General features: G+C 42.0%; 1 protein-coding gene across 1 annotated transcript in view; it reads left to right on the top strand.

Annotated features, from left to right (window-relative positions):
• LOC121978393 (phenylacetaldehyde reductase-like) overlaps window positions 1-24,439 on the top strand; it is a 59,028-nt gene that overhangs the window by 9,715 nt on the left and 24,874 nt on the right. The window contains exons 2-4 of the mRNA XM_042530745.1: window positions 16,997-17,169; window positions 17,232-17,417; window positions 17,520-17,531. Of these exons, the coding sequence (XP_042386679.1) occupies window positions 16,997-17,169; window positions 17,232-17,417; window positions 17,520-17,531 (371 nt within the window). The remainder of the gene's footprint in view (window positions 1-16,996; window positions 17,170-17,231; window positions 17,418-17,519; window positions 17,532-24,439) is intronic.

Below are 24,439 nucleotides of genomic sequence, written 5' to 3'. Positions count from 1 at the left end.
AATAACTTTGAATTTTTTGCTGTGATCAAAGGGGGAGAATAAAGATAAATACAGTTAGGGGGAGTCAGTTAATTTTTTTTTAAGTATAAATTTTCATGTTGTAATTTATTTTAAAGTTGCAAATTTATGCCTGAATTGTTAGTTTAGTAATTTCTTTAAATTACTATCTGTTTGTTTTAACACTAACCTGAACTTGGGTTGATGCACATCAAAAATGGGGAGATTGTTGAACCCCGTGGTAGTTTTGATGTGATCAACCAAGTTTAGGTTAAGTCCTGCTTTGTGTTTGATCCATGTGTCTAAGTGTGCAGGAGCTTAGGAGCGCAGGAAGTCGAGCGGAAGACGTAGCTAGCGAGAAGGACGGCACGAGAAGGGAGCCGACGGGCTCGGTGCGTCCGAAGGACGAGAGAGCTGCGGAAGAGTACACCCGGTGGGCGTGAAGAACATGCGCGGTGTTCGAGGGATGTAAAGCCGGGATAAAAGTCTGCTCGAGGAGAAGGCCGGGAACTGGGTTTGGGTGAGCCCTATTCCGGACGGCCGAAATCACCCAAAGAAGCCAAACCAGAGCAAGTCAACTGAAAGTTGACTTGTCAATGGTTTGGTCGACCGAACCTCCTGATTGGTCGACCGAACCCCTCTCAATCAGTAGCCAACCGCCAATGCCATGTCAGAAGCTGACCGTTGGTAAAGCTGATCGGTCGACCGAACCTCTTTATCGGTCGACCGAACCGAAGTTAATCCAGAGACTTAGTCGAGCAAATTGATCGGGCCAACTCAGCTAGAGACCGTTGGCCGATCAGTCGACCCAACATAAGGATCAGTCGACCGAACCAAAGCTTGATCCCCAAAAACTACACCTGGACAGAAGATTGGGCAGGTATAGCAGGTTCGGTCGACCGAACCTGGGGATCGGTCGACCGATCCCTCTCGAGTCAAACCTGATCCCGAAGGTTCAGGTTATGTGATAAGCTCTAGAACCCCTATATAAAGGAGGTCTCGGGTAGCTATTAAGTACAACGAATACGAACTTAATAGCAACTCTTGTACTCTCATTCTCTTAGCAACTACTGTACTGTCAAAGTGTAAATTGCTTCTCCACCTTCAGAAAAGGAGTTTTCTTACTGCGCTTTTCTTACTGCCCTGGATTAACATCCCTCTTGGTTGTAACCAGGTTAATTTCTGTCTCATTTTATTTCTGCTATTAATTTTATTATTGTTGTTTTATTTTAAGAGTTGAAAAGATTTGAGGAGGGTATAATATTTATTGTAGGAAATTCACCCCCCTCTTGCCGGTCCCCGCTGCACCAACAAGTGGTATCAGAGCCCAACAGCCTCAGAGGGACTAACCGCCATCTGAAGCACAAAGATCAGAACAATGGCCGGCGCGAACTTTCATCCCCCGAAGTTCGACAGAGATTTCGCTACATAGAAGTGAAAAATGGAGGTATTCTTTAAAATGGATTTTGATATTCTTATTACAATGAAATATGGTTTTGCAGCGCCGAAAGATAAAGAAGAAAACACGTGGAGCAAGAAGGAGCAAGCCGATTTTGTCGCCAACGGAAAGGCTGAGTTCCACCTGCTCAGCGTTCTACTACATCAGGAGGTAAATCGGATCGGAAGCTATGACTCCGCGAAAGATCTCTGGGAAAAATTCCTAGAGCTTCGCGAAGGTACTTCCAAGGCGAAGCTAGCAAGACGCGACATCCTCCGGACCCTGTTGACGAACCTCTGGATGAACCAAGGAGAAAAGGTAGCGCAACACCAAGCAAGGATCAAAGAGCTGATCACGCAACTAACCAATCTTGGAGAAGAAGTAACAAACCGGGACTCGATCCGGTACGCGCTCAACGCCTTCCCGAGAAAAGATTAGTCAGAACATCACTTTGAAGGCAAGAACAAACGGTTCTGACTCCGAAGCCTCGATCGACAGATCGGAAGTGGCAATATTGGTAAGACACTTTAATAAATTTTTTAAATCTAATAAATTTAGATCGTAGTCGAAAAAGTTCCAGCAAAAGAAAAGAGTGGTTCGTTGCTACAATTGCAACGAAGAAGGACATATCAAAGATGAATGCCCAAAACTGAAAAGCAAAAGTAAAGAAAAGAGTACGAAGCCAGCTTGACCCAAATACAACCTAAAGGCCACATGGGATGATTCATCGTTCTCCGAATCTGAAGTCGAAGAATTCTCAGGACTAGAACTGATGGCCAACCATCAGCTAGAAGAAACGTCTAGCTCAGAAATGAGCATAGATGAAGGGGGAGGAACAACAGAAGAAGAAGAAAGCTGTGATGAAGGGGGAGCATCGTAAGACGAGGTAAGTAAGGTACGCTCCCTAAACCCTAAACAGTCCTTTCATTTTATTAAAACTCTTTCTAAAGAATTAGATAAAGTAGAAAAGGAAAGTGAATATTTGAAATCAGAAAATGAAGTTTTAAAATTAGAAATTAAAAAATTGAAAACTGATGCATGTCTTAAAAATGTTTTTCCACATTCAAAATTAAAGTTATATGGAAAATTAAATTGGTACATAAGAAAGCATCAGCGTCAACTTAGGAAAATACCAAGAAACTATGTACCCCCTAAGTTTTTGACAAACCCTGTAGGTAGGAACCTTTATTAGGTTCCAAAATCTTTACTGGTTTAAATTTCTCTTTTAGTTAAAAGCTTACAGTGAGAAAATTAAACATTGAGGTTTTTTATGGAAGCTTTGTCTAAGGAAGTGGTTGTTGCTCCAATAACCAAGAAGGCCTAGTGCCTCGCCATGACCTGGAAGCCGAAATATAGAAATAAAAATGTTTAATTAACTTTCTAATAAAAGCATTAAAATTAGAATTAAATAATGCTTTGAAAAGTTTTTAAACATTTCCTTAGAAATTCTTTAAATTTTTTAATTCTCTAGAAAAAATGTTTCTTGAAATTTTTACTTTGAATTTTTTTTTGGAAAATTCTGAAAATTCATTTTAACTTGGAAAGTTTTTCAAAACTTAGAAATTTTTGAAATAACTTTGAATTTTTTGCTGTGTCAAAGGGGAGAATAAAGATAAGTTCAGTTAAGGGGAGTTAGTTAATTTTTTTTTTAAGTGTAAATTTTCATGTTGCAATTTATTTTAAAGTTGCAAATTTATGCCTGAATTGTTAGTTTAGTCATTTCTTTAAATTACTATCTGTTTGTTTTAACCCTAACCTGAACTTAGGTTGATGCACATTAAAAAGGGGGAGATTGTTGAACCCCGTGGTAGTTTTGATGTGATCAACCAAGTTTAGGTTAGGTCCTGCTTTGTGTTTGATCCCTGTGTCTAAGTGTGCAGGAGCTTAGGAGTGCAGGAAGTCGAGCGGAAGACGTAGCTAGCGAGAAGGACGGCACGGGAAGGGAGCCGACGGGCTCTGTGCGTCGGAAGGACGAGAGAGCTGCGGATGAGTACACCCGGTGGGCGTGAAGAACATGCGCGGTGTTCGAGGGACGTAAAGCCGGGACGGAAGACTGCTCAGGGAGAAGGCCGGGAACTGGGTTCGGGTTCCGGACGACCAAAATCACCCAAAGAAGCCGAACCAGAGAAAGTCAACTAGAAGTTGACTTGTCAATGGTTCGGTCGACCGAACCTCCTGATCGGTCGACCGAACCCCTCTCAATCAGCAGCCTACCGCCAATGCCACGTCAAAAGCTGACTGTTGGTAAAGCTAATCGGTCAACCGAACCTCTTGATCAGTCGACTGAACCGAAGTTAATCCAGAGACTTAGTCGATCAAATTGATCGAGACAACTCAGTTGGACACCGTTGGTCGATCGGTCGATCGAACTTAAGGATCGGTCGACCGAACCAAAGCTCGATCCTCAAAGACTGCACCTGAACAGATGATTGGGCAGGTACAGCAGGTTCGGTCGACCGAACCTGCGGATCGGTCGACCGATCCCTCTCGAGTTAAACCTGATCCCGAAGGTTCAGGTTATGTGATAAGCTCTAGAACCCCTATATAAAGGAGGTCTCGGGTAGCTATTAAGTACAAAGATTACGAACGAAATAGCAACTCTTGTACTCTCATTCTCTTAGCAACTACTGTACTGTCAAAGTATAAAATGCTTCTCCGCCTTCAGAAAAGGAGTTTTATTACTGCCCTGGATTAACAACCCTCTTAGTTGTAACCAGGTTAATTTCTGTCTCCTTTTATTTCTGCTATTAATTTTATTATTGTTGCTTTATTTTAAGAGTTGAAAAGCTTTGAGGAGGGTATAATATTTATCGCAGGCAATTCACCCACCTCTTGCCGGTCCCCGCTGCACCAACATTAATAATATAGAATAATAAATTTGTTGAAATCAAATGAGTAATCAAGCTTTATTAACTACTTAGTTTGATAATTAATGGTGGTTAATTGATAGTCCAGATAATTAATTAAAGATTGATTTGATCATTAATGAATTTAAGATGTAGTAACAAACCTAGTTTACAGCTTGATTTAATTAGTTGATCGAAGGGATTACTAAATTGACCAATTAATAAGTTGACTTTTTAAAGATAGCTTAATCGATAGAGTAAGTAATCGATTAACTAATTTAGATGATTATTAGTTAGAATCGAAGGAAGAAGTAAACCAATAATCAAACTAATCGACTATATATTTTAGATTAGTTTCGTATCCTGTATTTGTAGGATTCGAGCATGATAGGTTCTCTGACTTAAAAATAGCTAGGATATTCTTCAATAAGGTGGGTAGTTCCTACTTTGACCTCTTTAGTTCTTTGATCTTAGTACATAATTATTTATTGTCGTTTATTGGTTAGAAAATAATTACAGCTTACCTTGACTTCACTCTAGTTGTTTCTTGAGTTGATGCTTTATTGCTTGTCTTACATTTAGTCTATTCGATATCTATGCAGTCTCGTTACTATCCATGTCATTTATTGCTATTTTTAATTGTGTCGATATGCTTGCAATCATGTGTGGCTTATAGAGTTTTACCTTTGAATGTGATTATTTCAGTTGGTTTGGTTATTATTGTGTGTATACATTTACCTCTAGACTGTCTACTAGACCAGATAGTGGTAACGTGTATTGTCACCCACAGTCCATAGTTAGATAGCTACACGTCCTATCTACCCACTAAACCAAGTAGCAGTAGTGTGTATTGTCGCCCGTAGATAGTGATATTTATATACTCTGACTGCCCACTGGACCAGTTAGTGGTAGCATGGATTGTCTTCTGTAATCAATAGTCGAAGAGAAAGATAGCTACCTCATCCTATTTTCCCACTGGACAAGACGATGGTAGTGTGTATTGTTGCTTATAGATAGTGGATACCCTAACTGCTCATGAGACCCATTCGTTGTATCATGTTGTTGCGTGTAGTCAAGACTTGTTATATGTTTATTATATGTTTGTTATGTGCTGAGTTTATGCAGTTGGTTTATAAATGTATTGTATGTACTCTCAATTTATTGGCTACACTTTGTCGAGCAGGTCAGTGAAGGATTTTGTTGTTGGTTATGGTTTGTTTAGTAGATGATTTCATGTTGATACTCTTACTTTTGTAGTCAGTATTATTACTTGAGACTCCATCCTTTGATCCTCTTATATATAGTATCATGCACTATCTTCTTATTCCCACTGAGTTGTTGTACTCATTACCCCTTGCTTTTTCTTTGACTTTCAGGTTAGCAGATAGAGGATGTGTTGTGTCGCTCAGAGGTCCTGGCTGCCGATCCTACTCGAGTTTGGATTTCTTCTTGAATTGTTGGTTTACTTTCCGCTACTTGTAGTTTTGGTTTTCTTCTCATATCAAATGTTTATGTGGTTGGTTATGCTTTTAGTTGGCTTAATACGTTCATATGAACATGCATACATATATATACACATTAGTTTTTATGAGTTTAGTGATTTTATATCATATTGGTATTTGTAATGGCTTGAATTGGTTTGATATCGATTATTTCTTATATTATCACTAGGGTGTACCGTCTAATTTGGCTGATAAGTATACCCTCGGAGTGTGGCAGCTCAGACTCTGTCCAAGCGTTTGGAGTCTGGGTGCTGGACAAGTCAAATTTATGTTGACTTGTCCAGTTTTTGCTCTAGTCGCTTAGGTGATTTTTCGGCCATCCAGAGTTGAGCTCACCTGAATCCAATTCTAGTCATCTCCTCGAGTAGTCTTTGTTGGGACCGATTATGTAGCTAGAGGGGGGGGGGGGGGGGAATAGCTCGGTGCGCTCGTCTTGCTCTTCATTGCTTGTTTCTTCAAGATATGCAGCGGAAAATACAAAGAAACAAAATACACAATGCTAACAAGAGGATTTACTTGGTATCCACCTCATAAGAGGTGACTAATCCAAGGATTCACACACTCACACACCCTCCACTATGAAAACACTCCTTTATGGTAACTACCAAAGGCGGAGAAGCCCTACAAGTTCACACTACAAGAAGAAAGGGAAAGGTGACAAAATACAAGCTAAAAGCTTACATGTTAGCACAAGAAAACCCTAACCCTAGATTTCTTCTTCTGCTGTAGATCCGCCTCTTGACTTGGACAAAACTCCAAGAACCCTCAAGATCTGGCGGTGAGAACTTTATGGAGAAGCTCTGTGAAGATTTGTGCTCGCTGGAGAAGAAGCCGTGGAAGTTCTACCGAGAGAACAGCTCTCCAGCAGCTAAATACGGCGCCAACGGTCGGATCCCAATCGATTGGATTGCTCCCAATCGATCGGGGAGACTTTGGATCGATCAGCTGATCGATCCAGAGCACCTCTGTGCTCTCGGGAATTGCCTGGATCGATTGGCTGATCGATCCAGCCTTTATCGCGCGAAATCACACCTCCCAATTGATCCATTGATCAATTGGGGGATTTGGATCGATCGACCGATCGATCCAGTGCCGTTCTGTGTGATCGCGCACTTGTCCCAATCGATCCACTGATCGATTGGGAGGAGGCTTGTCGCGAAGACTCACCCAATCGATCAGCTGATCGATTGGGCATGAGCCAATCGATCAGCTGATCGATTGGGCATAAGCCAATCGATCGGCTGATCGATCCACCTCATGATTTCTCCCTAAAATCAAGTCTAAAGCCTCCTAAACCAACATCTGGTCACCTATGACCTGTTGGTACATTATGCCTAGCATCCAGTCACCCTTGACCTGCAATAACTCGCTCACTATGTGTTCGGTCACCCTTGACCCACTTGGACTTATCTTCACCAGATGTTCGATCAACCTTGATCCACCTGGATTTCCCGTGCCAAGTATCCGGTCAATCCCTTTGACCTACTTGGGCTTCCCAACACCAGATGTCCGATCATCCTTGATCCATTTGGATTTTCCTTGTGCCAAGTATCCGGTCAATCCCTTTGACCTACTTGGACTTCCCAACACCATATGTCCGATCATCCTTGATCCATCTGAATTTTCCTTGCCTGGCTTCACTCACCAGGACTTCATGTCTGCCTGGCTTCACTCACCAGGACTTCCCTTCTGCCTAGCTTCACTCACTAGGTCTTTCACCTGGCTTCACTCACCAGGATTTCCCTTCTACCTAGCTTCACTTACTAGGTCTTTCACCTGGCTTCACTCACTAGCATTTCTCTTCTGCCCAGCTTCTCTCACTAGGTCTTTCACCTGGCTTCACTCACCAGGATTTCTCTTTTGCCCAGCTTCACTCACTAGGTCTTTCACCTGGCTTCACTCACCAGGATTTCCTCGTCAAGTATCTAGTCAACCTTGACCTACTTGAATCTCCTTCACACATGAACAATTGCACCAGTAATCTTCATGTATTGACTACATGTATTGTTAAACATCGAAACCACAACATCAACACAACATCAAGACTCGAGCTTGACTCAATTTAAGCTCAGTCAACATGGTCAACCTTGACCTGGGGAATATTGCACCAACAATCTCTCCCTTTTTGATGTTTGACAATACCTTTTTTAAGTTAGGCTAGTCCCATAGTCTCAACCTTTTTCATGACACTAGGTAATGAAGACGTAAGTTAAACCCTACATTCTCCCCCTAAGAGGGCAAACTCCCTCTTAGATAATGAAGGCCTAACTTAAACCCTTCATTCTCCCCCTATTGGCACACATCAAAAATAAACTCTCCCCCTGAAGAGTCACTCACCGTTGTTCACAACTTCACTCATTGTGCACAACATGATTTAAATAAAGGTCCCATACCCTTTATTTTCATCAAATGCTCATCCTTGAGCATATACCACTAAACAATGAATATATCCACTCTCCATTGTATTCCAATGCTCAACCTTGAGCATTTTCACTAAAGAAGGTAAAACCGCCTTCCAAGGTGTATGAAAATAATTTTTCATGTCCTTAAAGAGTAACTCCCCCTAAAGACATGCACGTAACTTCTGTCATTGCACCAACAATAACTTGGAATCCCTAAACCTTTAGGAAACCTAAAATAGAAGTTTTGAGGTTCATAAATTCAATAATGAAACCAAACCTCTACTTAGTCTTCCTTAACCAATCCATCCTTGTTTTCATCATGAAAACTCCCCCTAAATGTATACAATGTATTTTGAGGGGTTAGGAATGGTTGCCTACACTAAAGATGGTCCAAAATGCTGCAATCAGGCTTTACCAGCCAAAATCAGCATCCCCAATCAATTGGAGTTGGGTCCCAATCGATTGAACCTTGCTGAATCGATCCACTGATCGATTCAGACTTCGTAGATCGATCGGTTAATCGATCCAGCGAGCTTCTGCTCGCGAGAAATACCTTTTCAATCGATCACCCGATCGATTGAGGCACTTCAATCGATCCACTGATCGATTGAAGCTCTGGAAAGGCTGAAATTCAATTTTAGTCAATTTCAGAAACTCCCCAAAAATTATACAAAATTCCAAAAATCGTGAAACTTGTTGTAGACATTATTTAGGGCATATAGTATCATGGAAAAATAGTTTTCTAAGAAAATACTTCATATTTTCAAAGATTGACACAAACTTGAAAACTTGTAAAAACTTTAGTGTTTTCTTCAAGTTTGTGCTCAACTATTCAATGATGATTACTATCAAAAGATAGCCTTCACCAAGGTTTTCCAAAAGCATTTTAAAATGATTTTCAAAACCAATATCCAACCATGTTCTTTGGGCTCAATGCACATGACTTGTACATTGACTTTCCCAATGATTGGAAAACACATAACTATGTGTTTTGATGAACTTAAAACTCAAAAGAATGCACTAAATCAACATCTTGAGTTTTGTTCATCATACTAACATCTCACTTGTATCTAATGTGCACTAAAACACATACAAGTCACCTTATAGTTCTTAGTGAGATGTAAACTTTTGGTTTTGCCCTAATTTAGGGATCATGTATATCTACCTAGGCATTTTGAGGTTATGAACATCCACCAAGGATGTGATTCGTTAATAAATGTCATTTGTCCTTAAATTGCAAGAAATTAAAATAATGCATGATATGTTATGGCATACATCAAAGAGAAATAATTTTCAAAAGAAAATATCCTATAACTACTAGATGTATGTATGACATGACATGGTATTTTTGTGGTTTTCATAATAAAGTATGAATGCAAAAATAAATATGATGTTATGACATATGATGGGCAAAAAAAGCATGGCAAGTTTTAGCATTAATGAAATATACCTAGATTACCTATCTAAGTATCCTTAATCCTTAGCTAAGTTAGAATTTCACCCTAGATTGCCCACTATTTCCCAAGAAAATGCCAAAATTCAATTTTGACATTTCTTTTGATTTTCCTAATTTTGTGCCAACTTAACTTAAGCATATTCCTCAAAATTTTGGCACAAATTACTCTCTCAAAGAGTAACCAATTAAAATAAGGCTTAGACTTGCCTTTAACTTCCCAATAAAATGCTAACATCCCAACTTGGCATTTTTTTAGACTTGATTTCTTGTTCCAATTAAAATTATATCCAAAACTTAAATTTTTGGTACATCTTACTCTTTCCAAGAGTAAGCCATTAATCCTTATCATTTTCAAAGGTTAACAATAACCTTGAAAATGCTCTTAGAGTGCCAACTTTATCTTGATTGGGTTAACTACCCTTTCACTTAGAGTTGACACTCTCTAACCCATCTATGGGGTAGAGAATATGCTCCTAGGAATCCAAAACCTATTGGTGCTCCTTGGATGCTCTAGGTATTCACTAGGGATAACTTCCCTAGATACCTTCCTAGTGACCTTGTTAGGCTTCTTAGAAGCCTTGGTCACCTTTCTAGATCAATCCTAGGGATTTATTCCCTTGTGACCTTTTTAGTGACTTTCTTGGACTTCTTAGAAGTCTGTCACATTTGTTGCAAAAATACTCTTAGGGATGACTTCCCTAGTATTTTTGACTTGGCCATTTGACCTAGGGTTGGTTCCATAACTATATGGAACCCTATGGTAAGAAATTACATCCTTCTTAGCCTTAGGTTTGTATCCCAAACCTCTATGCCCATTGGATGACTTTTGTACTCCTAGACCTAGGCCATGCTCATTTTTCCCTTTTAGGATATGTTCCATCCTTTTTAGGGTCTTTTCCATTTTATCAAGTCTTGCCCTCAAGACTTGATTTTCTTTCCATAAGTCCTTAGTTTTTGATTTTTCATTAAGTCCATGAGCATTTCTATCTCTAGGCTTATAACTAAAATCCTTGGAGTTATTGCCTAAATTCTTATCTACCTTCCTAAACTTAGGTGTGGTAGTTTTAGCATGTAGAGCCACATGTTTTTCCTTAAAGCTATCATGCTTTCTATTCTTATGGTAAATAGCATTGAAATGATATAAATTAGAACTACCATGCTTTTTACCATTATTCAGGGGAGTAGACTCAATAAATGATACCTTTCTTTTTACCTTGGAGGCTCCCCCTTGACTTGTGCTTCCTCCAAGAGCCTTGACTGCCTTCTTCCCCTTGGGACATTGGCTCCGGTAATGTCCCTTTTGATTGCACAAAAAACACACAATGTGCTCCTTGCTCTTCTTTTTTGAGGGAGCGGTCTCTTTGGGCTTCTCTTTGCCCTTTAGTGCCACTTGGCCCTTCTTCTTGGCCAATTTGGGGCACTTGCTCTTGTAGTGCCCATGTTCCCTACACACAAAACATATAATATGATTTTATTTTTAATTAAAATATTTATACCTTCATGTGTAGGGATGACATCTTCTCCTTTTGATCCGGAGGTAGAGGCTTCCTCTTGATTCGATAATGATGCTCCTCCAATAGATTTGACTCGACTTGTGGAGGTGGAAGCTTCTTCATCCTCTTCTTCTCTTGACCAGGATGTGGAGACTTCTCCTTCTTCTTGATTCGGTGTCGTCGAAAATTGCTCCCCCTCAATCCTAGAGGTGGAGGCTTCTTCATCTTCATCTTGTACATGGAACAAGGAGTACACCCTCTCCTTGCCCTCTTCATTGCATTCCTTTGAAGATGAGGCTTCTTGGACTTCTTCTTCTTCGGAAGTTAAGCATCTCTCAACTTCAGAGTCCTCTAGATTTTGATCCATCGAGTCACCCTCTTTGGATTCTTCGTGATTTGGTATAGTGGAGGGGATCTCATGAATCTTAGCCAATTTGCTCCATAGCACTTTGGCATCCTTGAATCCCACAACTTTCTCCAATATGTTGCTCGGCAATAGATTGACCAAAAGCTTGGTCACTTTGTCATTGACCTCACATCTTTGGATTTGTTCTTGGCTCCATTTACTTTTCTTGAGAGGCTTGCCCTTGGAGTTTGTTGGAGCTTCAAATCCTTCCATGAGAGCAAACCATTGCTCTATCTCCATCATCAAGAAATTTTCTATCTTTGATTTCCAAAGATCGAAGCTTGTTGAAATAAATGATGGAGGCACCCTTGTATCGAATCCAAACCCGTCTTGGTATTCCATTTTAAGTTGAGCTTCTTGTGATGAAGTCTTCGACTTGTAGAATTGCTTCAACTTCTTCACCCTCTAGCTTGTTGACCCTTCCGGCGATGATTCCGGTGAAGAGCGGTCTCGCTCTGATACCACTTGTTGGGACCGATTATGTAGCTAGAGGGGGGGGGGGGTGAATAGCTCAGTGCGCTCATCTTGCTCTTCGTTGCTTGTTTCTTCAAGATATGCAGCGGAAAATACAAAGAAACAAAATACACAATGCTAACAAGAGGATTTACTTGGTATCCACCTCACAAGAGGTGACTAATCCAAGGATCCACACACTCACACACCTTTCACTATGAAAACACTCCTTTATGGTAACTACCAAAGGCGGAGAAGCCCTACAAGTTCACACTACAAGAAGAAAGGGAAAGGGAACAAAATACAAGCTAAAAGCTTACAAGTTAGCACAAGAAAACCCTAACCCTAGATTTCTTCTTCTGCTGTAGATCTGCCTCTTGACTTGGACAAAACTCCAAGAACCCTCAAGATCTGGCAGTGAGAACTTTGTGGAGAAGCTTTGTGAAGATCTGTGCTCGCTGGAGAAAAAGCCGTGGATGTTCTACCGAGAGAATAGCTCGCCAGCAGCTAAATACGACGCCAACGGTCGGATCCCGATCGATTGGATTGCTCCCAATCGATCGGGGAGGCTTTGGATCGATCAGCTGATCGATCCAGAGCACCTCTGTGCTCTCGGGAATTGCCTGGATCGATCGGCTGATCGATCTAGCCTTTATCGCGCGAAATCGCACCTCCCAATCGATCCACTGATCGATTGGGGGATCTGGATCGATCGACCGATCGATCCAGCATCGTTTTGTGTGATCGCGCACTTGTCCCAATTGATCCACTGATCGATTGGGAGGAGGCTTGTCGCGAAGACTTGCCCAATCGATCGGCTGATCGATTGGGCATGAGCCAATCGATCGGCTGATCGATCCACCTCATGATTTCTCCCTAAAATCAAGTCTAAAGCCTCCTAAACCAACATCTGGTCACCTATCACCTGTTGGTACATTATGCCTAGCATCCGGTCACCCTTGACCTGCTAGAACTCCCTCACCATGTGTCCGGTCACCCTTGACCAACTTGAACTTATCTTCACCAGATGTCCGATCAACCTTGATCCACCTTGATCCACCTAGATTTCCCGTGCCAAGTATCCGATCAATCCCTTTGACCTACTTGGGCTTCCCAACACCAGATGTCCGATCATCCTTGATCCATCTGGATTTTTCTTATGCCAAGTATCCGGTCAATCCCTTTGACCTACTTGGACTTCCCAACACCAGATGTCCAATCATCCTTGATCCATTTGGATTTTCCTTGCCTGGCTTCACTCACCAGGACTTCATGTCTGCCTGGCTTCACTCACCAGGACTTCCCTTCTACCTAGCTTCACTCATTAGGTCTTTCACCTGGCTTCACTCACCAGGATTTCCCTTCTGCCCAGCTTCACTCACTAGGTCTTTCACCTGGCTTCACTCACCAGGATTTCTCTTCTGCCTAGCTTTTTATCACTAGGTCTTTCACCTGGCTTCACTCACCAGGATTTCCTTGTCAAGTATCCAGTCAACTTTGACCTACTTGACTCTCCTTCACACATGAATAATTGCACCTGCAATCTTCATGTATTGACTACATGTATTGTCAAACATCGAAACCACAACATCAAGACTCGAGCTTGACTCAATTTAAGCTCAGTCAACACGGTCAACCTTAACCTGGGGAATATTGCACCAACAGTCTTATGCTCCTGCTTCTGATCCCTTGGAAGCATCGCGTGTGTCCTTCTCGTTCCACTGGTGTACTCTTTTGTAGCTTTTCATCCCTCGGATGCACCAAGTTAATTGATTCGCTTCCCATGCCATCCTTCTCATCCGCTGTGTCTACCTCTTAACTTCTTATGCTCCTAAGTTTCTGCACTCTTAGACACAAGGCATAAAAAATTTAGAGCCTAACTTAACCCAGTTAATTACATCAAAACTCACCTAGGGTACTTACATAACAAAGGTAAACTACTATAGAAGTATAAAACAACCATCGCAATAGCAATATCAGCAGTAACGACCTCAACAACCACCATTGCCACATCAGAATGCTTCATTGAAATTTGATAATCAAACACAATAGTTGTCATATAGACTACCTCAATCTAGTAATGTAGTGGCTGCCCCATCTTTAGATCCATATATGCTTGAGCAGTTTCAACATTTCCTTGTTTCACAGCCCTCTGCCATGTCCGATGTCTGCTTCTTCTCATATAGGTTTGCTATCCTTTGGTACATTACATATATCTTCCTCTTTATGGATCTTAGATTCTGGAGCCTCTCATCATATGTCACCTGACTTGTCATTTTTTATCTTCTTGTCTTCTAATTCATCTTTATTAGTTGTAACTATTGATGGTACTCTGATGCCATTAATAGGTGTTGGTTCTATTGTTACAACTTACTTGTCTCTTCATGATGTTTATTATATTCCTAATCTTACACTTAATCTTGTTTCTATTAGCTAATTGTCTAAGTCGGGATATTCAATCTTCTTTTCTTCATCAAATTATTATGTGCAGGACACGCGATCTTAGATGGTGATTGGGATAGGCTGTTGGTAGGAGGACTCTATGTCTTGAATAAGCTTCAAGTACTAGATGTTGCAGCTTCTAATGTCGATCTATCATCTTTTAGATTGAGTCATTATTCTTTTGATTTTTATTTATGGTAAACTCGTCTAGGTCATATTTTAGCATTTCGTTTATAAGTTTTAACTTCGTCTGGAGTATTAGGACCTTTAAAAGTCATGATATTTTTTATTGTAGTGGTTGTAAACTGGTAAAATTTTATGCTACCTTTCAATAAAAGTATATCTTTTTCTTCTAATCATTTTGATCTTGTTCATTCTTATATGTGGGGGCCTTCTCCTGTAATTTCAAAAGAGGAATCAAGATATTATGTTTCTTTTATTGATGATTGCACTCGTTATGCTTGGGTTTTCTTATGAAACACGGATCTAATTATCTTACCATCTTCAATGACTGCAAAGCTCTTATTAAAACTCAACATTCGACTGTTATCAAGTCCTTTATTGTGATTTGGGGGCCGAGTACACTTCTAATATTTTTTTTCTCATTTACTTACATCAAAAGGTACTATACATCAAACCTCGTATTGAGAAACACCTGAATAGAATGGGATTGTGGAGAGAAAGTATAGACATCTTGGTGAGACATCCCACTCATTCCAATTATCTGCAGTTGTTCCTAGTATTTTTTGGGGAGAAGAAATTCTTACAGCTACTCATGTAACTAATAAGATTCCAACTTCTCACAATTCAATTTTGTCTTCTTTTCAAAATTATATGGTCGTTGATACCGATTATAACAGATGGATCCGGAAGGTGACATGGCGGTTAAAGTCAAGATGGCATGGTAGTCCTACTCCGTAAGAAGTAATATCCCCTAATTTGGCCTGAATCAGTTCCCCAATGTTAAAATCCTTAGGTTAACCAGATCGGATTTTAATCCATCCAGGGAAAGATGGTTAGTCATTAAGCCAAGCAGACCAAGGAATATAGTATCTCAAGGGCGGCCGGATCTTAGGGAGGTCTTACATACCGAACAGAATGACTTACTCATTCTGCAATATATTAATCATAAATAATAGTATCCATGTCCATGCATTTGATCTTAAAGTCAAGGCAAGCATGTATGCTCTGATCGTTTCAATATTCGGCCGAGATAAAGGCGCTCATCCTTATTAATTCCCATATATGCGACCGACCGAATAAAGTCTGACAGGAATAAAGGAGCTCAGCCTCATCAGTTCCCATATGTGTAACTGGCTGGATAAAGCCCCGCCGGGTTAAAGGCACTCAGCCTCATCAGTTCCCATATGTGTAATTGGCCGGATAAAGTCCGGCCGAGATAAAGGTACTCAGCCTTATCAGCTCCAATATGTATAATTAGCCAGATAAATCCTGGCTGGAATAAAGACACTCAGCCTCATTAGTTCCCATATGTGTAACTAGTCGAATAAAGTCCGACCAAGTTAAAGGCACTCAACCTCATTAATTCCCATATATGTGATCGACTGTCTAGGCGTAGGCCCTTAGCTTCATAAAACTTTCTAGGTACGCTCGATTAAAGTGTACATACACTCGGTCAAGCATGATCGGGTATATGGTACTTATCAAAGGGATTTCTCGGGATGCCGATACACTCTACCATTCTCCAGCAAGTATATTAATGTTGCTCAAGATGTAATTGAGTATCATAATCTGACATAGGGCAAAGGAGTGTACAGAATATGGTTTAATAAAAGAGGTTGGCTTAAAGACTAGCCAAGATATATTCAGCGTTGAGTACATCAACTAAACAAGCAGGCTGACTTAAGGACCGACTGAGATATAGTCAACACAGAGTACATCAGCCAAACAAATAGGTTGGCTTAAGGACCAGTCAAGATATATTCAGTACAAATTACATCAACTAAATAAATAGGCCCACTACAACAAAATTGTTAAAAGACAACACCATAAAGACAACGATTTTAGAAGGAACTGTTGTTAATTTGGTAAAAGACAATGATTTTTGACAAAATCGTTGTCTTTGAGCGCCCAAAAACAATAAAAGACAACGGTTTTGTAAAAACTATTATCGTTGAGCCACTTTTTGTAAAATCAACAACACCTTTTACAACAGTTTTCTAAAACTGTTGTCTTTAAACGCGTTTTTAGGGGTCAAAGACAACAATTTTAATAAACCGTTGTCTTTGACTTTATCCTTTCGCCGTTTTCCCCGCTTCGTCGTTTTTGTTGTAGCAATGATTTGCTTCCCTCTCTCTGTAAATTTTTTGGCGCCCTATTTTCCCACCTTAGACTACCCGAACCCTAAACCTCTCTCCTCATAAGATCTTTCTCAGGAGCGTGGGTGGTTGCTGCTGCTTGTGCAGATTACTGGGTCGAGGCGGAGGTAGAGGCGCTCCTCCTCCTCCTCCTCTCTTCTCTGCCTCCCCCTCTCTTCTCCTCCTCCTCTCTTCTCCGCCTCCCCCTCCTCTTCCACCTTCTCTTTACCTAAACTTCTACAGGAGACGAGGCCGAGACGACGCACCTACGATCCCTACCTGGCGCCTCCAATCACCTTCGCCTCTTCCAGATCGACCTCCTTGATCCAGACTACATCGTCGCAGCCATCCGCAGTGTCTCCGGGGTGTTCCACCTCGCCTCGCCATGCATCATCACTCGCGTCCAGGATCCCCAGGTCCGTATTTTCCCTTCCAGATCTCCTCCACCCTATTCTAACCTCGTTTCCTTTCTGATAAGAGGGAACTACTAGATCCAGCGGTGACGGGGACTCTCAACGTTCTCCACGCGACCAAGGAGAGTGGAGTACGTCGGGTGGTCGTCACATCGTCGATCTCTGCCATCGTCCCCAGTCCTGGATGGCCAACGGATTGGGTCAAGGACGAGAGCTACTGGACTAACCTTGATTATTGTCGACAGAAAGAGGTGAGAATTTAAGATCACATCACAAGCCCTAAGCCTTCAAGCGGATGCTGTGCTGCAGTTATCACCTTCTGTGTGATGGTTGGGGTCGTTGTCCCTCTTCAGCTATGGTATCCGGTGATCCTGTATGAGAAGCTGACCGTGAAGGAGATCCGGAAGAAGGAAACCCACTGGAATGACGAGGAATAAGGCCGGTGAAACCTCGACCCGAGAAACCCAAAGCGGGTCGGAAGAAAACCAGAATCACCGGAGGAAATCTGCTAAGTAGGAAGAAATCCCCGTACAAATAGGAGAAAACCGAACTTTCAAGCTCCTGAAGCTCCCTGCGCACAAGAGACCAACCAACACTATTGTCAGTGACCTAAGACCGGGGTGGGAATCCCTGGCTAGGCCCTCCGACGCTCAAGTTAGTGATCTCCCTTGATGTCGAGGAAGGAAGAAGAAAGAGGATGAACAGTAGCCAGAAAATTAGGGATCTCCACTTACCTTGCCAACGGAGAGGATTCCCCCTTTTATACCACTTCATATAACCTCCGTAGTTATGAAGTGGACCCCGGTTTGTTAGAGTTCGTTATGACATCAGCTGCGTACTTGGGGAAGATGCTTTTTAAGGAATCTTTTTTGTACCCAAGATGTACCTTCTTTGTCGTTTAGCGCCTGCAAGACAAGCTGAAAGCATATTTCCCGCCAAAATATATATTCTCTATCATGAATTATTTTATTCGGTATATTCATGTATGATTCTTCTTCATGTGACTTCTATTTGTATCTTTGTTATGTTTAAAAAATAACATTTTATTCAACATGTTTCTAAGGTATTCATTGAAGGAATTGTGCGGGTTCTTTGCTCGAAAGAACCTTCTTAACCGATATTGGTCTATCTTTGCTTCAGAGTATGTAGCTGTCGTTATTGGCTTACCTTCATACGACAAGCATGTATCGACCGATATTGGCCTATCTCCGTTCGGCAGGCATGTATCGACCGATATTGGCCTACCTTCGCTCGGCAGGCATGTATCGACCGATATTGGTCTATCTTTGCTTTGGAGTGTGCATCGGTCGTTATTAACTTACCTTCATACGGCAAGCATGTATCGATCGATATTGGCCTACCTTCGTTCGGCAAGCATGTATCGACCGATATTGGCCTACCTTCGTTCGGCAGGCATGTATCGACCGATATTGGCCTACCTTCGCTCGGCAGGCATGTATCGACCGATATTGGTCTATCTTTGCTTTGGAGTGTGCATCGGTCGTTATTAACTTACCTTCATACGGCAAGCATGTATCGATCGATATTGGCCTACCTTCGTTCGGCAAGCATGTATCGACCGATATTGGTCTATCTTTGCTTTGGAGTGTGCATCGGTCGTTATTAACTTACCTTCATACGACAAGCATGTATCGATCGATATTGGCCTACCTTCGTTCGGCAAGCATGTATCGACCGATATTGGTCTATCTTTGCTTTGGAGTGTGCATCGGTCGTTATTAAATTACCTTCATACGGCAAGCATGTATCGATCGATATTGGCCTACCTTCGTTCGGCAAGCATGTATCAACCGATATTGGCCTACCTTCATTCGGCAGGCATGTATCGACCGATGTTGGCCTACCTTTGTTCGGAAAGTATGTTTTGGCCGTCATTGGCCTTCCTCCTTTGACTCTTTCTTCCTTTTCTTTCCTCATCTGAAGACCCACAAAACCTAACCCATATCACTAGCCTTCCCTTCAAGTCTAGTCGAAGGAGGTGTAGACGACTGACTAGACAGAAGTATGATCTTGTCTTTTCCTGCCCGTGACTCTGCTCCAGATTTTGAAATGACCTCACAGATTTTGTGTACCACTATCTTAATAGATTAAGTGTGGCCACACTGTAAGCCTTTTTCTCCTTTAAATAGGGCTACAACCTTCTCTTCACCTACAACCTCTCTCAGTTCTTTTTCTTCCTTGCCACCTTTTGTTGCTAAGGCCATGGTCGTCGATCCTCCTTTTTGGAGGCAACTTTTGTTGGACCAGGTGAGATCTATATATGAGTTTATCGGGATTTTTGCTTCAGCTACCTCAGAGGTTCAAGGGATCGTCTTAAGAGAGGAAACTTCACAGTTCAAATCTTCTATCCAAAGATGCAGGTGCTCTGAAGGACTCAAGAAACTTCAGAGAAATTTTTTCTACTTATAGAGGGGCAGCCAAATGACCCAGGGGTGTTGTGTGAAGGGCACAGCACATGTCACCCTTGGGATAAAATTGGTTGCTTCACTTGTTGAGCTCATACGGCTTGAGAGGGGAAGTGGTTTTCACATTTACTTTTCCGTCATGGAATGAATCAATGTTTCCCTATCTCGTTGCCCTTGAGCTTTTGTTTTTTGTTGCTTTCTTCATCTCGGAAAAAATATTGCCTCTTATGAGCCTTGACAAGCTCGGACGAAGTGGGCTATTTCTATCTCTGCTCCATGGTAAGTTTGACTCCAGTGGGACTAAAATTTTCTGCGTGCCCTAAGAGTTTATGCTTGTAATATTTGTTATCTATTTGGGGTTTGCTGTTCCTGAGGGAATGTGACGCTATGTATTTGATCAGATTCTAAGTGTAAAGATAAATTTTTGTATCTAATCAAAGGCTTTTATTGAATCCCTCTATCATTTACAATGTGGTGTTGTGTGCATCATTTCTTAACGTATCCTATATATCATTTATCATAGCTAAGGTTATCTTAACTATTAGTATAGTTTGATATTATAACCACAATTGCCCTTGTTAATACAAATATTTTCAATAAATACTAAGTCATGTTCTGCACGGACAGATTAACATTTGTCACTCTTCTAAAATTTTTTACTCTTAAAATATTCTTGTCTGTAGCCTGGGTATGGTCAAAAAAGTTCAGTCCTTTTTATTTTATTATGCCCAGTCGATCACGTTTTCTTTCGAGGTTTCTAAACTGGTGATTGGCTCTCCTTCGAGTGAGAGAATGTTCGAGGCACTACCAACCCCATCGCGATCCGATTCGTCACGTCTGATATAAATGCCCCTCTTTTTCTATGATGACCTGACACATGCCTTTTCTGATCACCACGTCACATAGGTCTTTTGCCTTTCTATTGCGATCCTCAGCGTCTGCTGAGCTACCACCGTCCTAATCTGACGACCATCTTGCGTTTCTCAAACCCTAAACCTTTCGTCTCCTCTTTAAACCTCGTCTTTCCTTTTTTCTTCTCTAGAGTTCTTTCCCTGTTGCTGTCTTCAACCAGTCCTCGTGCTCGCCATTTCACGACGATCCCCTTTCTTGTCTTCAGTAAGTAATCCGTCATTGCTCTAGCCCATACCTTTGTCCATGGATGAGGAAGCAATTGCTCCTTGGTATGTCCATATGTCTTCTATCTTTGATAAGAATGCTAGATTATCCATCCGTCGTCAATATGAAATTCCTAAGGAATATAAAATCATACTCCCAACACCGAAGGATCGACCTCATCATCCCCCTGATAATTGCGTGACTTTTTTCAGGGACCAGTTGATAGGGGGCTTAAGGTTCCCCATTCCTCCTTTCTTAATTGAAATAAGTCAATATTTTGATCTTCCTTTGCAACAATTTGCTCCTAATGCATTTCGTTATCTATGCGGTACTTATATGTTGTTTCGTCTACGAGATATTCCTCCTACTCCTCAAAATTTCTTCATGTTTTCCTACCCCAAGCTTTCAGAACCTGGTGTCTTCTTGTTCCAGTCGAGAACTAGAATGGTCCTTTTTGGAGATATGCCATCGTCTCTCAAAGCCTGGAAATCTCATTTTTTTCTTTTTAAAGTTTCCGGGACCTATTCCTTGGTCTCATGCTTGGAAATCTTTCTTGCCTCCCTTACCCGATGTTAGAGAGTTTCATCTCCTTCCTACTTTTCCCATTCATTGTGAGAAGTTATTAGGTCATCGGCTTTCGATCCCGAAATGGTTGAAGGTCGAGCTTCTATAGCTATTTGGTTTAAGCCCCGTCAAACCTGATACTCGCATTTCCTTAGGTAACGCCTTGTTCCTTTCTTTTTGCTTATAACTGGCTAAATTATTTCTCTGTTCTATACAGTGGAGAGTTTCTATGATGCTTTGATTGACGAAGAAATACGCGTGGAAGAAGAATTGCTTCGTGCCAAGGAGGCCGAATTTCTGGCCGCTATCGCCCCTCCAACCTCAATTGAAGAGCCGGCTCGCTTAGCCGAAATACCTAGCTCTTCTGGGCTTCATGAGACTCCAGGAGATTCTTCTAGGGATCCTGCTGTGCAGATCCCCCTTGATCCTGCTCCCGCTATTACGTCTCCTGCAGCTGTTACTGTCTCCCCATCTGCCTCTATTCCTCTTATCGAGCTTACATCCCCTGGTAGCTCTGATAAACCCATAACTGAGATTTCTGTGGGCAAACGTCCGAGACGCAAGCTAACCAGGGCTCCTCCTCCAAAAAGGAGGCTCATTCTTTCTGCTGATGAGCCTGCTTCAGAAGATTTTGTGTCGACTGGCCTTCTTTCCGATGAGCCCACATTAGCAGAACTTTATCCTTCCTTGAATTTTCCTACCTCTCCTTTTCCTAAAACTAGTACTTCTGATGACGTTTCTTTTACTTTTCCTTTGTCTATTCCGACTTCAGGATCTCTACCCTCTCCGCCTTCTTCTTACTTGGTTTTTCCTCCACCATCTATCCCTACTTCTTCCTTCTCAACTGGCTCTTCTACCATTCCTGTTCTTCCCATATTATTGGGGGGTTCTTTCGCTAGTTCTTGGGATGAGGTGCGTCCCCTCTTTGAGGGGCTTTCCATTCCTGAAGCGATTGACCGCTTTTCTAATAAAGAGAATAAGGTATGTTTACGTACTCCTGCTTTCTGTTTATGAAGTATAGTCTTACGGTTTCGAATATGCTTCCAGCGGTGGCTGGAGAACATGGGTTTCTCCCGACTATTGCACAATCTATACATTGAGAACGAGAAATTGAGATCGGAGAACAAGGGGTTGCGACAGCAGGTTATCGAATTGTCTTCTGTCGAGTTTTCTACTGCCGCCAAGAAGCAATTCGAAACTCAAATTGAGAGCCTCGAAGCCCAATTCAAATTGGTTACGAACCTCAATCAAGAGCTAACTTCACAACTTGGCGAACTAAAAGAGAATTATGAAGCAGAATTGAGTGAAAAATTGAAGGCCTTGCAATTAAAAGAAAATGAGGTGGCATCTCTAAACAGTTCCCTTGATTTAATAAAAGCTGAAGCCGTTGCTAGGGAGAATGAACTGAAAACTGTTGGGGATCGGACGGCCGGCTTGAAGGGGGGTTGGATAGACGGCGCCCCCAAATACTCGCTTCTTTCTACAACGTTAGTGCGCAAGCGGAAATGCAAACAAAACAAGTAGAAAGCTAAATACTAAAGGAAAGAATTCAAACCAAGCTACACGATCATTTACGTGGTTCGGAGATAAAGCTCCTACTCCACGGCGTGTCCGTAAGGTGGACGATCCCGATCCTTCGGTGGATTACTCCCCGGAAAACTTCCGGCTAGCTCAAACCTCCTTGTGGGTGGAGAAACCTCACCACAACCCTCACAAGAGCTCTTTTGACGCTAGGGCACAAGTAGACTACTAATAGAGATTAACCACCTCTATTTCGTCAACTCAAACCAAGCTCCCAAGCTTTGGTTTTACTGCTACAGTATCGCTACAGAAAACCCTAAAACTAGGATTTTACTCCGAGTACAATCTCTCGTGCACTCGTACCCTCGCCCTGGTGACTCACTTGATTCTTCCTGTGCGGCTTTGACCTTGTGCCTTCAAGCCTACTTCCTTTGGCTCTCGTCCCTCGGATGCATTCAAGCCCGCGGCTCGTACCCAATGCCATCCTTCGCGTATGCCTCGAAGTCGCTTCCCTCGGCCCTTGTCCTCGCTGCCTTGTCCACGGTCCCTCGGATGCTCCATCCTTCACCGGACCCGAAGCCATCAACCTGAGTCATATGTGTATCCTGCAAACCTGCACAACTCAAATACACATATCAAATACAAGGGTGAACCTAACTTAAACCCTTTGCCCAAACACCAAAACACATGGTCCCGCGGACCATTGGGATTGCTCCAACAATCTCCCCCTTTTTGGTGTTTGGCAATACGTTTAAGTTAGGGAAAATATATAGCAAATAAACATGCTAAAACAAATGGACTTACGTTGCCAAGGCTACACACTTGGACTTACACCGCCGAATGGACTTACGATGCCAAGGCTACACACTTGGACTTACACTGCCGAATGGACTTACGTTGCCAAGGCTACACACTTGGACTTACACTGCCGAATGGACTTACGTTGCCAAGGCTACACACTTGGCAACCGCCGTAACAATGCACAGGGCTTTTTAAGAACCTATCCCAAGGCTCCCCCTACACTTAAGCTCCCATTGAGCTAGGATTTTCCACATAAGGCTTTTGAAGGACCTATCCCAAGGCTCCCCCTTTACCTAAGCTCTCCATTGAGCTAGGATTTTTACAACGGGCTTTTTAAGAACCTATCCCAAGGCTCCCCCTACACAAAGGTACTTTCAGGTTTTCCTAACTAAACCTTACTTCTCCCCCTTTGCCTAACATCCAAAAAGTTCTCCAACAATATCCCAATTATTGAAAACTTGTCATCCAAATGACCCTAAACTCATGTATGTATCACCCATGGATCCCATACATCTATATGAGCTGACCCGGTCAAAATCTAGTGCTGAAAACACTTTCAGACTGGTATCAGTCGACTGCAAGAAGTACCAGTCGACTGCCCCCATGAAAACGAGCTTACAGAGATCCCGATCCTTCGGTGGACGATCCCGATCCTTCGGTGGATTACTCCCCGGAAAACTTCCGGCTAGCTCAAACCTCCTTGTGGGTGGAGAAACCTCACCACAACCCTCACAAGAGCTCTTTTGACGCTAGGGCACAAGTAGACTACTAATAGAGATTAACCACCTCTATTTCGTCAACTCAAACCAAGCTCCCAAGCTTTGGTTTTATAGGCCACGGGTTGG

Source organism: Zingiber officinale, chromosome 4B, assembly GCF_018446385.1.
Source record: "Zingiber officinale cultivar Zhangliang chromosome 4B, Zo_v1.1, whole genome shotgun sequence".
NCBI lineage: Eukaryota > Viridiplantae > Streptophyta > Magnoliopsida > Zingiberales > Zingiberaceae > Zingiber > Zingiber officinale.
This window is presented reverse-complemented; position numbering and strand designations above follow the sequence as displayed.